This window comes from Mustela nivalis (genome assembly GCF_964662115.1).
Source record: "Mustela nivalis genome assembly, chromosome: 2".
Lineage (NCBI taxonomy): Eukaryota > Metazoa > Chordata > Mammalia > Carnivora > Mustelidae > Mustela > Mustela nivalis.
In genome coordinates, this window is record NC_139021.1 from 9,510,452 (window position 1) to 9,524,799 (window position 14,348).

Here is a 14,348-nt window from a genome sequence, read left to right on the forward strand (position 1 = left end):
CATTAGTATAATATTTTCCTATTTATAAAGGAACTGTGATGCTGTATTTAGAGGGTATTTCCCAGCTAAACAGCCAGAAAACCCATGGAACATACAGTGGTGGGCTGTGACTATGCATACATCCTCCTCCCAGATTCTCAAATTTCTGCAGTTATGCAGGGTCACAGGCATAATTCTGGTATGGGTTCTAAAAAAAAGTGAGTATGTCACTTCCTTCCAGAGCATATATGAGTTGGTGCATAATCTTCCAGCTCTGTCCGTTCCACAGTCCCAATGAACCAATGACTAAGGAGCCCACAGGGACCACACAGAGAACTAAAAGGCAGTGAAAGTCCATTAACCTAGTTCCTGAGTGACTGTGTGGAGCAGAGTTTCCCACCAATTTGCGGAAAGTGTTAATATAAACAAGAAATCAACTTCTGTTGTTAAATTAAGTCAATGAGATGATGGAGTTAATTTGTTATCTCAACATAACCTACCTATCTTAACTATCGAAAGTCTTCTACAGATTGTATTTCTAATGACTCAAGGACATTCTGCATTAATGTGCCTAGCAATCCAACCTGTTTCCTCCAAGGGCTTGCTTGCTTGCTTCTAGGTGGGCCAGAGTATCACAGACATGGCAGGCTTCCTGGTACCCTGTCCTCCAGTGAGGCTGTGCGTGGGTCTTACATGTGTCCTGTCCCTTTGGAACACAGGTGGGTCCACTCAGTGTTCAAAAAGTGTCTGTTCCGTATGATGAGTTTGGATTTTCACTAGGCTTCAGAGAATGGCAGCAGCCAATGTCTCAGGCCAGAATCCTAAATGAGTTTGATTAAAATGGCGGTGATGAATTCCCCATTTCTGATTTTGTCCTCTGACTTTTTAAACTTGAGTCCCATTTCTGCAACAGAATTATCCTCACCTCCACTGCTACAGCTCTTGTCCAAACGTCTGTCTTCTCTTTTCTGGATCACTAAGAGAGCTCTCAAATCAGCCCCTGCTTCTCCTCTTGCCTCTCCAAGACCTATTCTCCCCTCATCACCTTGGGTGAGCTTTTCATACATCTCATTAGGTAACCTTCCAGGCTTCTCCTTCATTCCAGCCACCCCAAATTATGCAGTGACTTCCTACTTCTCTTTGGACAGTATCCCGAATCCTTCACATACTGTGCAAGACCCTGCCCGTCTTGCCATCACCAGTTCCTACAGTACCCTGTCTCCTCCATTCTTTGTGCTGTATAACTATTGGCCTTTGCTCAGTCCTTTACAATAATTGTGCTCACCTCAGCCCCTGGGCACACACTGTCATCTACACTCTGAATCACCCCTTATCTTATCCAAATGCTGTTCAGGCTCCAGATCTCAGCCACACATCACCTCCCATGGCCATGGAAATGAATCAGACTTCTTGTCACACACCCTCAAAGCCCTTCAAAGTATTCAACATCGTTTATAGTAATATCCTTGAGTCTTCTTTTCCTTCATGTCTGCCTTAGACTATAAGTTCCATAAGAATGGAATCTGTGCCTACTTGTTCATCATCTCATCCCCAGCACCTAACACACACAACGCTTATCAAAATCCAGCCGTCAAACAACAGTCAATCATTAGTGTTGTTAGAGTTGATCAGTAAATATTCAATGACTAAATTGAACGAACAAACTATGTGTGGGATTGTAAGCAAGACATATCACCACGTCAGTTCATAATTTTCTCATCTTTACAATACGTATCTTGAATTAAATACTTTCTGATGTCAAATTTGGGTTATAATTCTCTGATGAACAATCTCTTCTTTTAGTGTCTGCTGTTAAAGGAGAATCCAAGAAGGAAAAGTTCATGACATTCCTTCCTACAACAGGTAAATGGACAGGTGCTCCTGCCCAGATCATTCTGTCTTGGCAAACTCCTTGGCTTCTCCTGGTCCCACTTTTTCCATCTGTAACACGGAGATTGCATCCATAGCCCAAACTCTGTCATAGGAATAGTTCCTGAGAGTTGTTCTTGCCTTATGGTTCATGGCACACCTGGATTCTCATGATCTTATTAAATCCACAAAGATCATGACATTCTATGAACCGTGGAAGATTTCATAATGGGAAGTATTGTCATGTGCCATCATCACCTTAGCAATAATTTCATCTTTCTTCAATCTTTTCTTTTTTCTTTTTGATGGTATGAAATTGGCTTTACAGCAAGACAATGAATGCACTGCAACATAAAGAACACATAGAAGGCGGGGGCCTGGTTGCTTTTCCTAACTTGGTGAACAAGCAGGATAATGGGGGGGGCGGGTTGGGGAATTACTCTTCATTTTAAATTTTTTTTTAATAGAGCTCATGAGACAGAGTGTGAGCAGTGGGGAGAGGCAGGGGAAAGACAGAGAGAGAGAGAGAAAAAAAAACTTTAGCAGGCCCCACGAACAGCACAGAGTCCAACTTGAGGGGCTCAATCTCAGAACCCCAAGATCATGACCTGAGCTAAAATCAAGAGTCAGATGCTCAACTAACTGGGCCACGCAGACGCCCCTAATTTTTATTTATTTTTAACTAGTATGCTCATGTGGTTCGAAAGGCAAAAAGTACAAAAGTGTATAAAGTTAAAATGGTCCCCAGCCAACCACTTCCCTTCCCCAGAGGACACCAGTTGTACCAATTTCTTGTGTATAAGCAGTGTAATTTTCTTCTTTTTAAAAAGTTTTTATCATAAGTGACTCTTAATCTCACAAAACAAACTGAGGGTTGCTGGGGGGAGGGGGTTTGGGAGAAGGGGGTGGGATTATGGACATTGGGGAGGGTATGTGCTTTGGTGAGTGCTGTGAAGTGTGTAAACCTGGTGATTCACAGACCTGTACCCCTGGGGATAAAAATATATGTTTATAAAAAAAAAAAAAATAAAAAAGAAAGGACCAATACCCAACTTCTGTAGCAACATGGACGGGACTGGAAGAGATTATTATGCTGAGTGTAATAAGTCAAGCAGAGAGAGTCAATTATCATATGGTTTCACTTATTTGTGGAGCATAACAAATAGCATGGAGGACATGGGGAGTTAGAGAGGAGAAGGGAGTTGGGGGAAATTGGAAGGGGAGGTGAACCATGAGAGACTATGGACTCTGAAAAACAATCTGAGGGTTTTGAAGGGGTGGGGGGTGGGAGGTTGGGGTACTAGGTGGTGGGTATTATAAAGGGCACGAATTGCATGGAGCACTGGGTGTGGTGAAAAATAATGAATACTGTTATGCTGAAAATAAAAAATAAATTTAATAAAAAAAAAATAAAGTAATAATAAAAAGATGTTTGTAACCATGAAAAAAAAAATAAATAAAAAGATAATGATCACTTCTAAAAAAAAAAAAAAAGTTTTTATTTATTTATTCATGAGAGAGAGAGAAAGAGAGGCATAGGGAGAAGTAGGCTCCCCATGGAGCCAGAAGCCCAATGTGGGACTCAATCCCAGGTCCCCAGGATCACGACCTGAGTGGAAGACAGACACTTAAATGGCTGAGCCACTTGGGCACTCCTAAACAGCATAATTTTTAATAAATATTTCCCCTATTTGAGCCTTCAATTTCCTCCTGTTTAAATGGGGGAATAATTTCTGCTCCACAGATAATCATAAAGGATAAAAGGTGATTAAAACAGTAAGCAAGAAAAAGTATAAAAAGTTGCAACACCTTCTATTTTAAAGATGCTACTATGGTGGTCTTTTATTTATTTATTTATTTATTATTTATTTTCAGCATAACAGTATTCATTATTTTTTCACCACACCCAGTGCTCCATGCAATCCATGCCCTCTATAATACCCACCACCTGGTACCCCGACCTCCCACCCCCCCACCACTTCAAAACCCTCAGATTGTTTTTCAGAGTCCATAGTCTCTCATGGTTCACCTCCCCTTCCAATTTCCCCCAACTCCCTTTTCCTCTCTATCTCCCCATGTCCTCCATGCTATTTGTTATGGTGGTCTTTTTATCCAGAAAGAAACCAGTAGTTTTGTATTCTCTGTCTGGCAATTTCTTTGAAAATTGCTTCTGTATGACATTCCATTCAGAAATTTCTGCTTCAGGGCTGTTGAGTTCACACTTCAAATATCATTAGCAAAATCCACCCACAGGTTTGCAATTACAAAAAAGGATTGGTGGAAACGATGTTTCCTTGGTGGAAGGAGCCATGTTCAATGACAGTTCTTGATTAGGAAGATTGCACAGGGCCCACCATCTGGGCTTTACAGGTGCAGGAATCCTGCAAATCTTGTAGCGTAGAACAGTAGCCCTGTAGCCTGCAGCTCCTGAGCCCACAGGACCTCAATCCCTCAACTGCAAGGAGGTCCCTTCTTCCTATCACAGGTGAGGTCAGTGTCTGCCACAAATGTCACTGGAGCTGCGGCATGTAGACTGCTCAGGTGCAGGGCCGCTCACAGCACCAGGCGGGAAAGCAGGTTGCATGCCAGCCTTGCACCTGCTTGATCATAAACATTTGTCTCTGAGTTCCTCCTGTTGTAACACAACCCACCTCCTCCAGTAACCATGTGTCGGGAAGGAGAACCATAGCCCCCATCTACCTCTGACCCCAAGCCTCCGTATTTAACCAGGAAGCTTGATACCTGCTGAAAGGTCAAATTGGCTTACGCAGACAGAAGATAACTAGATCTAAGTTCCCACAGGCTGCTTGAAAAGCCAGAGAAGACCCTAAACATTCATCCACAGATGAATGGATAAAGAAAATGTGGTATGTACATACAGCGAAATACCATTTGGCCCAAGATAATCTGGACACCTGGGTGGTTCAGGTCATGATCCAGGATCCTGGGATCAAGTCCCACATCAGTGTCCTTGCTCAGTGGGAAGCCTGCTTCTCCCTCTACTTGCTGTTCCCCCTGCTTGTGCTCTCCTTCTCTTTCTCTGACAAATAAAGAAGTAAATATAAAAGAAAAAAATGAAAAGAAAGAAAGAGATCTTGCCATACAGAACAGTGTGGATGGAGCTGGAGGACATTAAGCTAAGTGCAACAAGCCAGCCCCAGGAGGATGACTACTACACAATGCCACTTCTGGGAAGTATCCAAAATAGTCAAACTCTTAGAAGCAGAGAGTAGAAAGCTGGTTACCAGGGACTCCAGGGAGGGGAAACAGGACTACCAGCTAGATACGGGATGTAGGTACATCACTTCTCTTTCCTGGGCCTGATCCTTCTAAGGGAATGCTGGACAAGGTGACTTGTAAGGCTTTGATTTCACGACACTATTTCATTCATGAGAACTTTCCTCTCAGCGTCTGGAAACAGAGACGTTAAAAAGGAAAAAGGCTGTTGTCCTCAGTGTGACAGGTAACTGGGCCAGCCTTCTCCTGACTTGCTCTGGAACTCTGGAACACATTTTTCAGCTTATCTCTGCCTTGGTTTTTCCATCTGTCCAATGGACACAAAGCACCTGCTCCCCCGGAATGTAACAGGAAACAGAATCATGGCAACAAGAATAGCAACAAATGCAGGATGTTCATAATGCCTCCCAGTCCAAAACAGCTGAGCTTTCAGGTCACCGCTTTCTGTCCCCTCCACAGGGAGGCCCTTCCCTCCCCACTAGATCAGGCCAGGCACCATGAAAGAGGAGCTCCCGGCACCCCACCATGCCCTCGTGTGCAACTGCACATGCCTGTCCCTCCTCCCACCCGAGGCATAGACCCTAAGCCCCACTGAGGTGGAGATTTGCCCCTTTCCTTCAATCTCTTTAGACCCGACACCCAGCATGATTGCTTGGCCCTCAGTGAGTGTTTGTTGAGTGAATAAAGACTGAGTGCATGCGTTAGGCATTTCAAAATTTCCTATGGTGGTTTCTTTGAAAGCACGAGCCCCACTGAGTGGGCATGTGGCCCGATATCTTGGAAAGATCACTGCTCTGCCGCTCTTAGGAAGCAGGTTCAGCCCTTGTTTAGGCAGGTTTCTTGTCCACTCTGAGTCTCGGTTTCCTGATCTGGAAAAGGGGTGGGGTAGCTTAGATCCCCTGCCTGTTTATTAAAATGTAGACTTCCAGGCTAAGATCAGTCCAAGAAGACTAGAGCGTCAGGAGAGGAGGCGGCCTTTTCATAGGGCCAGTGACTCTGACCTTCACTGAGCCCAAGGCCGCTGCAGAGAGGCCCCCAAGGTTTCTCCTCAGCTTGAGCCGGAGGTTGCAGGCTCCCATGTCTCCCACGAAGCCTTTTCTCTCCCCAGCATCTGGACTTGGAGAAGAGAGGAAGGAAAAAGGGGTGGCTTTTCTCGATACCACAGGTGAGTCCCCTCCTCCCTCAGGGCTCTGTGGGTGGCCCCAGCTGCCAAGGGAGTTCCCCCACTTCTCCAGACACTCACAGTCCCCAGACCCTGGTGCAGCATGTCCCCAGTCTTAAGATTGTGTGATCCACACAAGTCTCTGCACATTTAGTAAACATTGAAAACAACCATGTAAGTAAAAATACAAAGAGGAGCATTAACCACTATTTCCACCTTCTCAACTGCTCTACGGGATGTTCCGGGAATTGCTAGGAGATGGACAGATTTTAACCGAACAGTGTCTCTCCACTCAGCTGCCCACTACAGATATCTGGGAGACTGAACAACCGGTTGATCGATTTTGGTGGAGATGTCTGGGCCACATCCCAGATCTATTCAACCTGAATCTCTGAGTGCCCAAGCATCAGAACTGCAGAATAAGGAAAAAAAAAATCTCCCAGGGATGTCGGTGCCCAGTCAGAGCATTTTCTTTTAGATAGTGTCATCATTTCCAAATGCAGTGCTATTGAGAACTCGTGCCATTTACCTGAACTTTCCATTACACGAGAGCATTTCCCACCCATCCTGAATGCCTCCAAAGGCAGAGACAAATTATTCACAAAGTAAGTGTCCCTGTCCTTCATGTGGACATCTCTTATCTTAACTTGTCATGATGTATGCCACTGGCTGTCACCTCCTGAACGCAGGCAGTGACTTTCATCTTTGAACTCCTTGTGCCCAGCTGCGGATATGAGTTCAGTAAATGTCCAAAGAGGAGGCACGTCTGCCTGAGTGTCAGAAATGGGAAACTTCTGTTGTGAGAAAAGCCTGCTGGTGACATTATCTGCGAATCTCTTCCAGAGCTGCCTGCAAGGTCAGTCGATCTGTCTGCCCTGAACCTGACAGAGCTGGTGAATGGAATGCTGAATAGAGCTTTAAAAGGTAACTTTTTTTTTTTTAATTTAAATTCAATTGTCCAACCTACAGTACATCATTAATTTCAGGTGTAGTGTTCAATAAATTATCAGTTGCATATAACACCCAGTGCTCATCACATCCCATGCCCACCTTAATGCCTGTCACCCAGTTACCCCATCCCCCACCCAACTCCCCTCCAGCAACCCTCATCGTATGGGTGGATTCCATCGTATTTTTTTAAAGATTTTATTTATTTATTTGATAGAGATCACAAGTAGGCAGAGAGGCAGGCAGAGAGAGAGAGGGGGAAGCAGGCTCCTAGCTGAGCAGAGGCGGGGATCGATCCCAGGACCTTGGGATCATGATCATGACCTGAGCTAAAGGCAGAGGCTTTAACCCACTGAGCCACTCAGGCACCCTGTTCATTATATTTTTAATTTCTATTATCTGTTTACTAATTGATGGCATTATGATTGTCAGGAGGCATCTGTCTGACAGCTTCTTTTATCTCAATATCCGTGGCAGATACCAAGAAGTTCTTCTCCTTGCTAAGCATCACTTCCTACAGCTCCTTTGCCTTCCACAAGTTTTCTGTGGCCGTTTACAACAGTAAGTGCTGCTGGACTCTTCTTGGTGGCCGCGATGGTGAGCAATGGTCCTGCAGGGCCAGGCTTCTTGTCAGGACTGCCCCAGGGATCCCGTCTCTTTCACAGTTTCCAACCTGAAGACTGTGGACCCCACCAAATTCCCCACCCGGTACTGCTACTGTGTGAACAACAGGACCAATGACTTGTCAGGTGGGTGGCACTACCCGCCAGGCTTTTGGCTTTCCTGATTTTGCCTGTCCCCTTTCAGATGAGTTTGACTTAATTTTTTTTCTCCTTAGAGTGAAATAAGAAAAGACAGTGGTATCTATTATGCTTAGCTACGTACCCATCCGCTGTCGAGAACGTTCTTTTCTTGGTTTTTATCCTAGAGAAATTGTTATGTCTGAACAAAGGGGCAAGAACAACATGTTCATGCAGCGTTGTTTGAACAGAAAACTCTGAGAACCACGTAAATACCTACCATTAAGAAATTGGTTACATAGTCTATACTTCAGTAAATAGACACAGGCCATGCATAAATGAATGGGTGTGGCTAGATTTGGCTCACATCTGGAAACATTTCTATGCCATTTTTAATTAAAAAAAAAACAGAGTTACAAAATAACGTGTGGAATATCTCTTGGTAAAGAGATATGTATGTGGGCACCAGGTAGGTGTTCACCCCTGAAAGATCAGGATGCATGTTTTGCGGTGGACGAGGGCATCCCTGGATCCTTCGATGCTAGGATACTCCTGTATTACTTTTACAGTTGAAAGTTAAAATTATTTGATGTTCCTTCTATTTAGAGAATCCCAAAAAGTAAAACTGAAAGTTAATATTTCACCACGAATCCACCCATTCAATGGTTCTTTACTGAGCACATAATATTAACTAGGTGTGGACACACTTTGAGCAGTCCGATCTCATGGACTAGGGTCTATAGCAAGGGACAGAGAATCAATGAATACACCAATAATACATGGTATGTTGGCTACTAACATGACCATGAGAACAATAAAGCAGGGAAAGGGTGAGGAGGGAAATGGTGGTGGGCATGGCTGCTGTGTGTAGGATGGTCAGGGAGGTCTTTGCTAATGAGGCAGGAAGTAGAGAGACAGCCCTGTGGTACCCAGGGCCAGAGTGTTTCAGACAAAAACCCAGGCAGCAGGGAAGGATGAGAGAGGCCAGCATGGCTGGAGCAGGTGGGCCAGGGCTGATGGTCATAGGAAATGAGCTCAGAGTTGTGGGGGCAAATCCTCAGGGAAGGCTCTGAGGATCAAGTAAAAGTTTATAGTCCACGGCAAGGATTTTGATTTTCACTCTGAATAAGAAGGAAGCCAAAGTGACTATCCACACAGAGAAGTGGTGTGATCTAACTTATATTTTAAAAGGATCTCTTTGACTTTTCATTTAAAAACAAATAGATTGTAAGAGAGTAAGGAGTGAAGGTAGAAAAGCCTCCTGGTCTTTTTCTCACTTGACCCAGCCTTAAAAATATTTTCTAGGATATTACAAACTCTGCAAACATTTGTAATGACTACATAACCTGGAAACATCAGCATTTTCTTAGCCATATGCTGCTGACTTTTGGGTGGATTCTGTTTTTCTTAACATAAAAATTCCTGTATTGGACATCTTGGTGCCTAAAACATTTCCCATTTTCAGATTACTTTCAAAGGATAGATTCTTTGAGGTGGAATTTCTGGAACAAACATTGTGAGCATTTTAAAGAGAGTACTTAGTAATGTTTAATGAGTACTGTATGTCTTGCCCCGCAGCAAGTACCTCACAGCCATTACCTTGTTTAACTGGTCCTTCAAATCTTATCAACAAATTACACGTGGGCGGACAAATGTTGTCCATAACCACAGCTTCCTCATCCTCTCATTAGTCCCTGTTGGGGGCCCAGTTTAGAATGGGCACCGAGTCCCTGCCCTGAGTGCATAAAAGATAAAAATAAAATGTAAAACGTGGAGTCGCGTCTGTAGGGAAAGAGTCTCTAACTCCCTCGGTGAGCTAAAGCATATTTCCAAACCCCTGAAATGTTTATTTGAAAATAATTACCATTCATAATTACCATTCATAAAATAGTGTGCTGCTCCTTCTGTAAGCCATGGCAATTTTTTTTTGTGACACATCACAATGTGCCGTTGTCCACTCCCCTCAGATCACTACCAGGAGAGGCTGTACGCAGGTTAGCATCTTGCCATTGCTCAGTCCCTAGGGGAAGATATATTTGTGGATACCCTTCAGACCTGGATCATTTTCACTTGAATAGTCTCAACTCTGACTTAAAGCCCCCCTCTGAGGGTGAATTTGTGTATTTTTAGTTTTTTTTATATGAAAATAGCTTAAATTTTCTTGATTTAAAAAAATAATGTATTCTGATGTCAAAATGCCATGCAATGGGGACAATATAATAAAAAAAAATCAGAAATACCTAAAATCTCAACATCCATAGGTAATCACATGACCCAAGGTGGTGTAAACCACCTCTCTGATCTACCTACCTAAGCCACCTGTCAACTAGTCATCTAACCTACTTGTCTACTGTCCCACCTGCCCCATTCATCTGCCCATCTATCTACCCATCCTACTCTGTATTCTCCATATAATTTAGTATATAAGCCAGGCTGTTATGACAAAGGACCCCAAAATAATTTGTCTGATGGAGGGTAGAAGGTAAAAGTTCTTGTGTCTGACCATCTAGGTAAACCTACCAGGGCTGTTCTGTTTGATGGTTGAGTGGCCCAGGCTCCTTCTAGTTTGTTGCATTGCCCTTGTTCTCATAGTCCAGAATGGCTTGCCCCCACATCTGCATTCCAGCCACACAGGAGAGGAGAAAGGAACTGATGACATTCCCGCTCACTATATAAACACACTTTGGAAACCTTCCACATGGCTTCTTCTTATGCTCTATCATCTAGAGTTTAGTCATATGGCTTCACCCACCTGCAAACATACTCAAAAATGTAGTTTTGTGTTAAGCCACCATATGCCCAACTGAAATTTCATGTTCTTTCACTAAAAGATGGGAGCCATATCTGGCACATTTGCCATGCAGCTTTTTAATCCATCTTTAATCAGTGCACCTTAAAAGCCATTCTATTCCAATGAATATAAATATGTCTCATCCTTCATATGAATTCATAGTATTATTGAAAGAATGTACTATAATGTATTTAATTTGTCTCTTCTTGATGGAAATTAAGTTTATCCCCAGTGTTGTTATAATTATAAGCAATGCTGTGATGAATACCTGTGTACTTGGAGTACTTGCCTAATTATGCTGTAGGATACAATCCTTGAAGTAGAATTGCTGTCTGACAGGGAAATAATTTTGTAGTGATTCAAATTACCAAAATTTCCTCTAAGACATCTCCCATAAGTTTACACTTTTACTAATCCTGTTTGAGAGCACATGTTTTCCACACCTTTGGCAGCACAAAGTACTAAGACACATTCTTCAGTTATTACCAATTGGATAGGCAAAAAGGCTTTTTCCCCTATTTTCTATGCATATATAAAAGTAGTCAGAAATCTCTCATCAATTGCTAATATTGCTAATAAATTAGATAATTCAAATGTTCATCAAAACAAAAATGTCTCTGAGGTAATGACAGCTGGTTTACTTCCAAGCTGTATAGACAGATTGTAAAAGCCATTCTGAAGGGAGAGTTCATACAGAATGTTGAGTAAGAAATTGCTTGAGCAGCCGTGGGAACATTAGGAAGAGTGGGAGCTTTGGTCCAACATAGACCTCAGTTCAAATTCAAGCTCCAGCACATCCTCTGGGACACTGGGAAAATTCGATCATCTCTCTGAAACTTGGGCACAAGCCAGACTCTGTTTTGGTGCCCTGCCTCCAGGGCCATGGTCTTGGCTTCTGTGCAATATTAGTAGCAGATTACAGTTTACTTGTCTGCTTATGAGCTTCCCTGTCTCCCACCAATCTCAGCTTCTGGCAGGCAGCGATGGTGTCTCACACAATCCTCCAGTACTGAGCAGGTGTCTGGAGCCCTGCGAACACTCAATGAATATTAGATAAATGAATTAATGAACAATAAAGACATTTGATAAGTAGGAAGAAAATAGATGGAAGAAATAATGAAATACTATCCTTCCTCAGTTTCCACAATGTTACCAAGGACAGACTGGAAAGGAGAATAACCAAGCTGGCATCCCTTTTGCATGGTTGGGTAGCCACACCTGCATGGTGTTCTACCATGCCTCCTCTCCTGGAGATCGACCATGTATCTATGCAGGTGTGATAAGATCACACCATGGCTCTGGGTCCGTAGACAAGTGTCCACCTCCTGTTGGCCTCCTGTGCTGCACGTTCCATTGGTTGTCATACATGGACCCTCTCTGGGCCCTGCATTTCAATCCTTTGCGTTCAATATTTTCAAATCAGCTTGCCCCCAACCTGAGCTCATAGTCCCATCGAGTAAAAGAAGTGTTTTCACAAAGCACGACAGGAAATTATCCAGATGACACCAGAAGCTTCTTCCTTAACTCTTTGGGGCTCCTAGAATTCACATCCTTGTTCTGGAAGCCAAAAACGCATTGGATGCTAGAAAACTATAAATGAACACTGGACAAGGTAGCAGCTGCTTGCCTGGAGCTACACTGGGGAATTACACGGGTCGATGGCTCCCACCATGCCAAGCACTGGCCTTATTTCAAACCCCTTTCAGAGAGAAAGTTCACAAAGATTTGATAGCCTGAAATGTGAAATTCTCCCAATCTCCTCCCATCAGCCTTCTTAACAAGGGGGACAAGGACAGGGGTTTCTGGTTCTGTTTTGCGTAGGGTTATAGTCTCTTGACAACCCACCACTAACATTGACATTCCATTTTGAAAATCCAAAACTATGTAAATTCATGCTGCATAACTGTTAGGTGGCTTCCTGTCGGGTGGACTTGGTATTCTAAAGCAATTAGAGGAGATAACAGGGGACAACAAATGAGAAAAACCATTATTCAGTAATATGGCTTTTCACAGCCATTTGGTGTTGGCACAGAGTGATTTGGAGGGAGAGGGAAATGGGAGGAAGGGGATTATGACTGTGGATCCGGAAGTTTTCTCCCTGCCTGGAAATAAGACATCTTTATAATTAGTAATATTTCTCTATATGATTGCTAACATTCCTCAATACACTGAACAAAATCAAACTTGTAAAATCTACTCTGAAAAGTCCAAATACACTATGCTTTTCCCCTCAAGTCTCTGGATCAGAAATTTAAATCTCCTCAATCCTTCTTGCAGATTTCACGGCCCTACTGGTGGATGTCATTGGAAATTCTACCAGCTACCTCACAGAGATTTTTAAGTCAACTTCCATCCTCTCCGGTGTGTTCATCTTGAAAATGTGTGGGATATTGGAGATTTGGCAGATTTGCAGAATTTAATCAAAATCAAAATATTTTGAAAATGTAATAAAAATATAATCAAAGCTAGTGGACCACCTACCCCAAGCCCTGCCACAAAGTAGGCTACCAAGAACCTCTGTGTAAGTTTTATTTAGACAACCAGTGTGGTCCAGTTTCAACCACGAGTATTTGAAGGCTCCGTCTTTCAATCAGAGGTATTACTAAAGGTATCTAAAAAGTTAGAGGAAGAATTTAAGGCTCAGAGTTAGGGTAATCTAGACAGACTCAAGAAAACAGCTTCTACTAGATAGCTATACTCACATTTTAAAAGATGAGAAACTGAGATTTGAAGAGGTTGCCTATTTTGCTCAAGGCCAGATCAGAATTTAGCATTAGATCTATATGCAGCCCAAGCCCATGTCCTATGTGCAGTTGGGAAAGATCTGCCTCATTCAAAAGGAGCCTTCATATAACTCCCAAGCCAGTCACCTTCCCCAAGACTTTGCAAAGCACAGATCTAGTCAATTGCCCACACATGGCCTCGTCAGAAAGCTGGAGGGCTGCACAATGGAGCAACTACTGTGTTAGAAATAGGGAAAGGAGAGAGGAGAGTAGTAGGTCTCATCAGCTGCAAGGACTCTTCCAGAGGCTGTCCGTGTACTCCCTCCCTGGACCCTCACTACAACCTTGTGGAGTGATTACATATTTATCCTGATGTTACAGGTGGGGAAACCATGGCACAGAGAGGTCAAGTAACTTGCCTAAGCTTATCCTGAAGAAATGCAATTTGAACCCAGGTGATCTGGCTCTAAAGTCCATGCTCTTGCTCACTATGCTAATATATATAATAACAGGCCCACATTCACAGTGATAGTTATTATTATTATGACCATTTACTGAGCTCTTCTATTTGCCAGGCACCATACACATTATCTCACCGGGTCATCATAGCTGTCCTTTGAAGGACGTGCAAGTAAATGTCCACATTACTTTGGGAAGCATCTTTTTAAGAATTTTGTTTGAGAGAGAGAGAGAGTGGTACAAGCAGAGGGGGAGGAACAGAGGGAGAGGGAGAGAAAGAATCTCAAGTAGGCTCCATGTTCAGTATAGAGCCAGATGCGGAGCTCGATCTCATGACCCTGAGATCGTGATCTGAGCCAAAACCAAGAGTTGGATGCTTAACAAACTGAGCCATCCAGGTGGCCCCGCTTTGGGCAGCATCTTAAGGGACAAGTACATTT

The 14,348-nt window shown here is 43.2% G+C and overlaps 1 protein-coding gene across 1 annotated transcript in view; it reads left to right on the plus strand.

Moving 5' to 3' along the window:
- Positions 1-14,348, plus strand: part of HHLA1 (HHLA1 neighbor of OC90) — a gene marked incomplete at its 3' end in the record, with an annotated part of 35,988 nt that overhangs the window by 2,589 nt on the left and 19,051 nt on the right. The window contains exons 2-8 of the mRNA XM_082719074.1: positions 599-698; positions 1,783-1,842; positions 6,194-6,250; positions 7,091-7,171; positions 7,673-7,756; positions 7,861-7,944; positions 13,004-13,087. Coding sequence (XP_082575200.1) covers positions 599-698; positions 1,783-1,842; positions 6,194-6,250; positions 7,091-7,171; positions 7,673-7,756; positions 7,861-7,944; positions 13,004-13,087 — 550 coding nt within the window. The remainder of the gene's footprint in view (positions 1-598; positions 699-1,782; positions 1,843-6,193; positions 6,251-7,090; positions 7,172-7,672; positions 7,757-7,860; positions 7,945-13,003; positions 13,088-14,348) is intronic.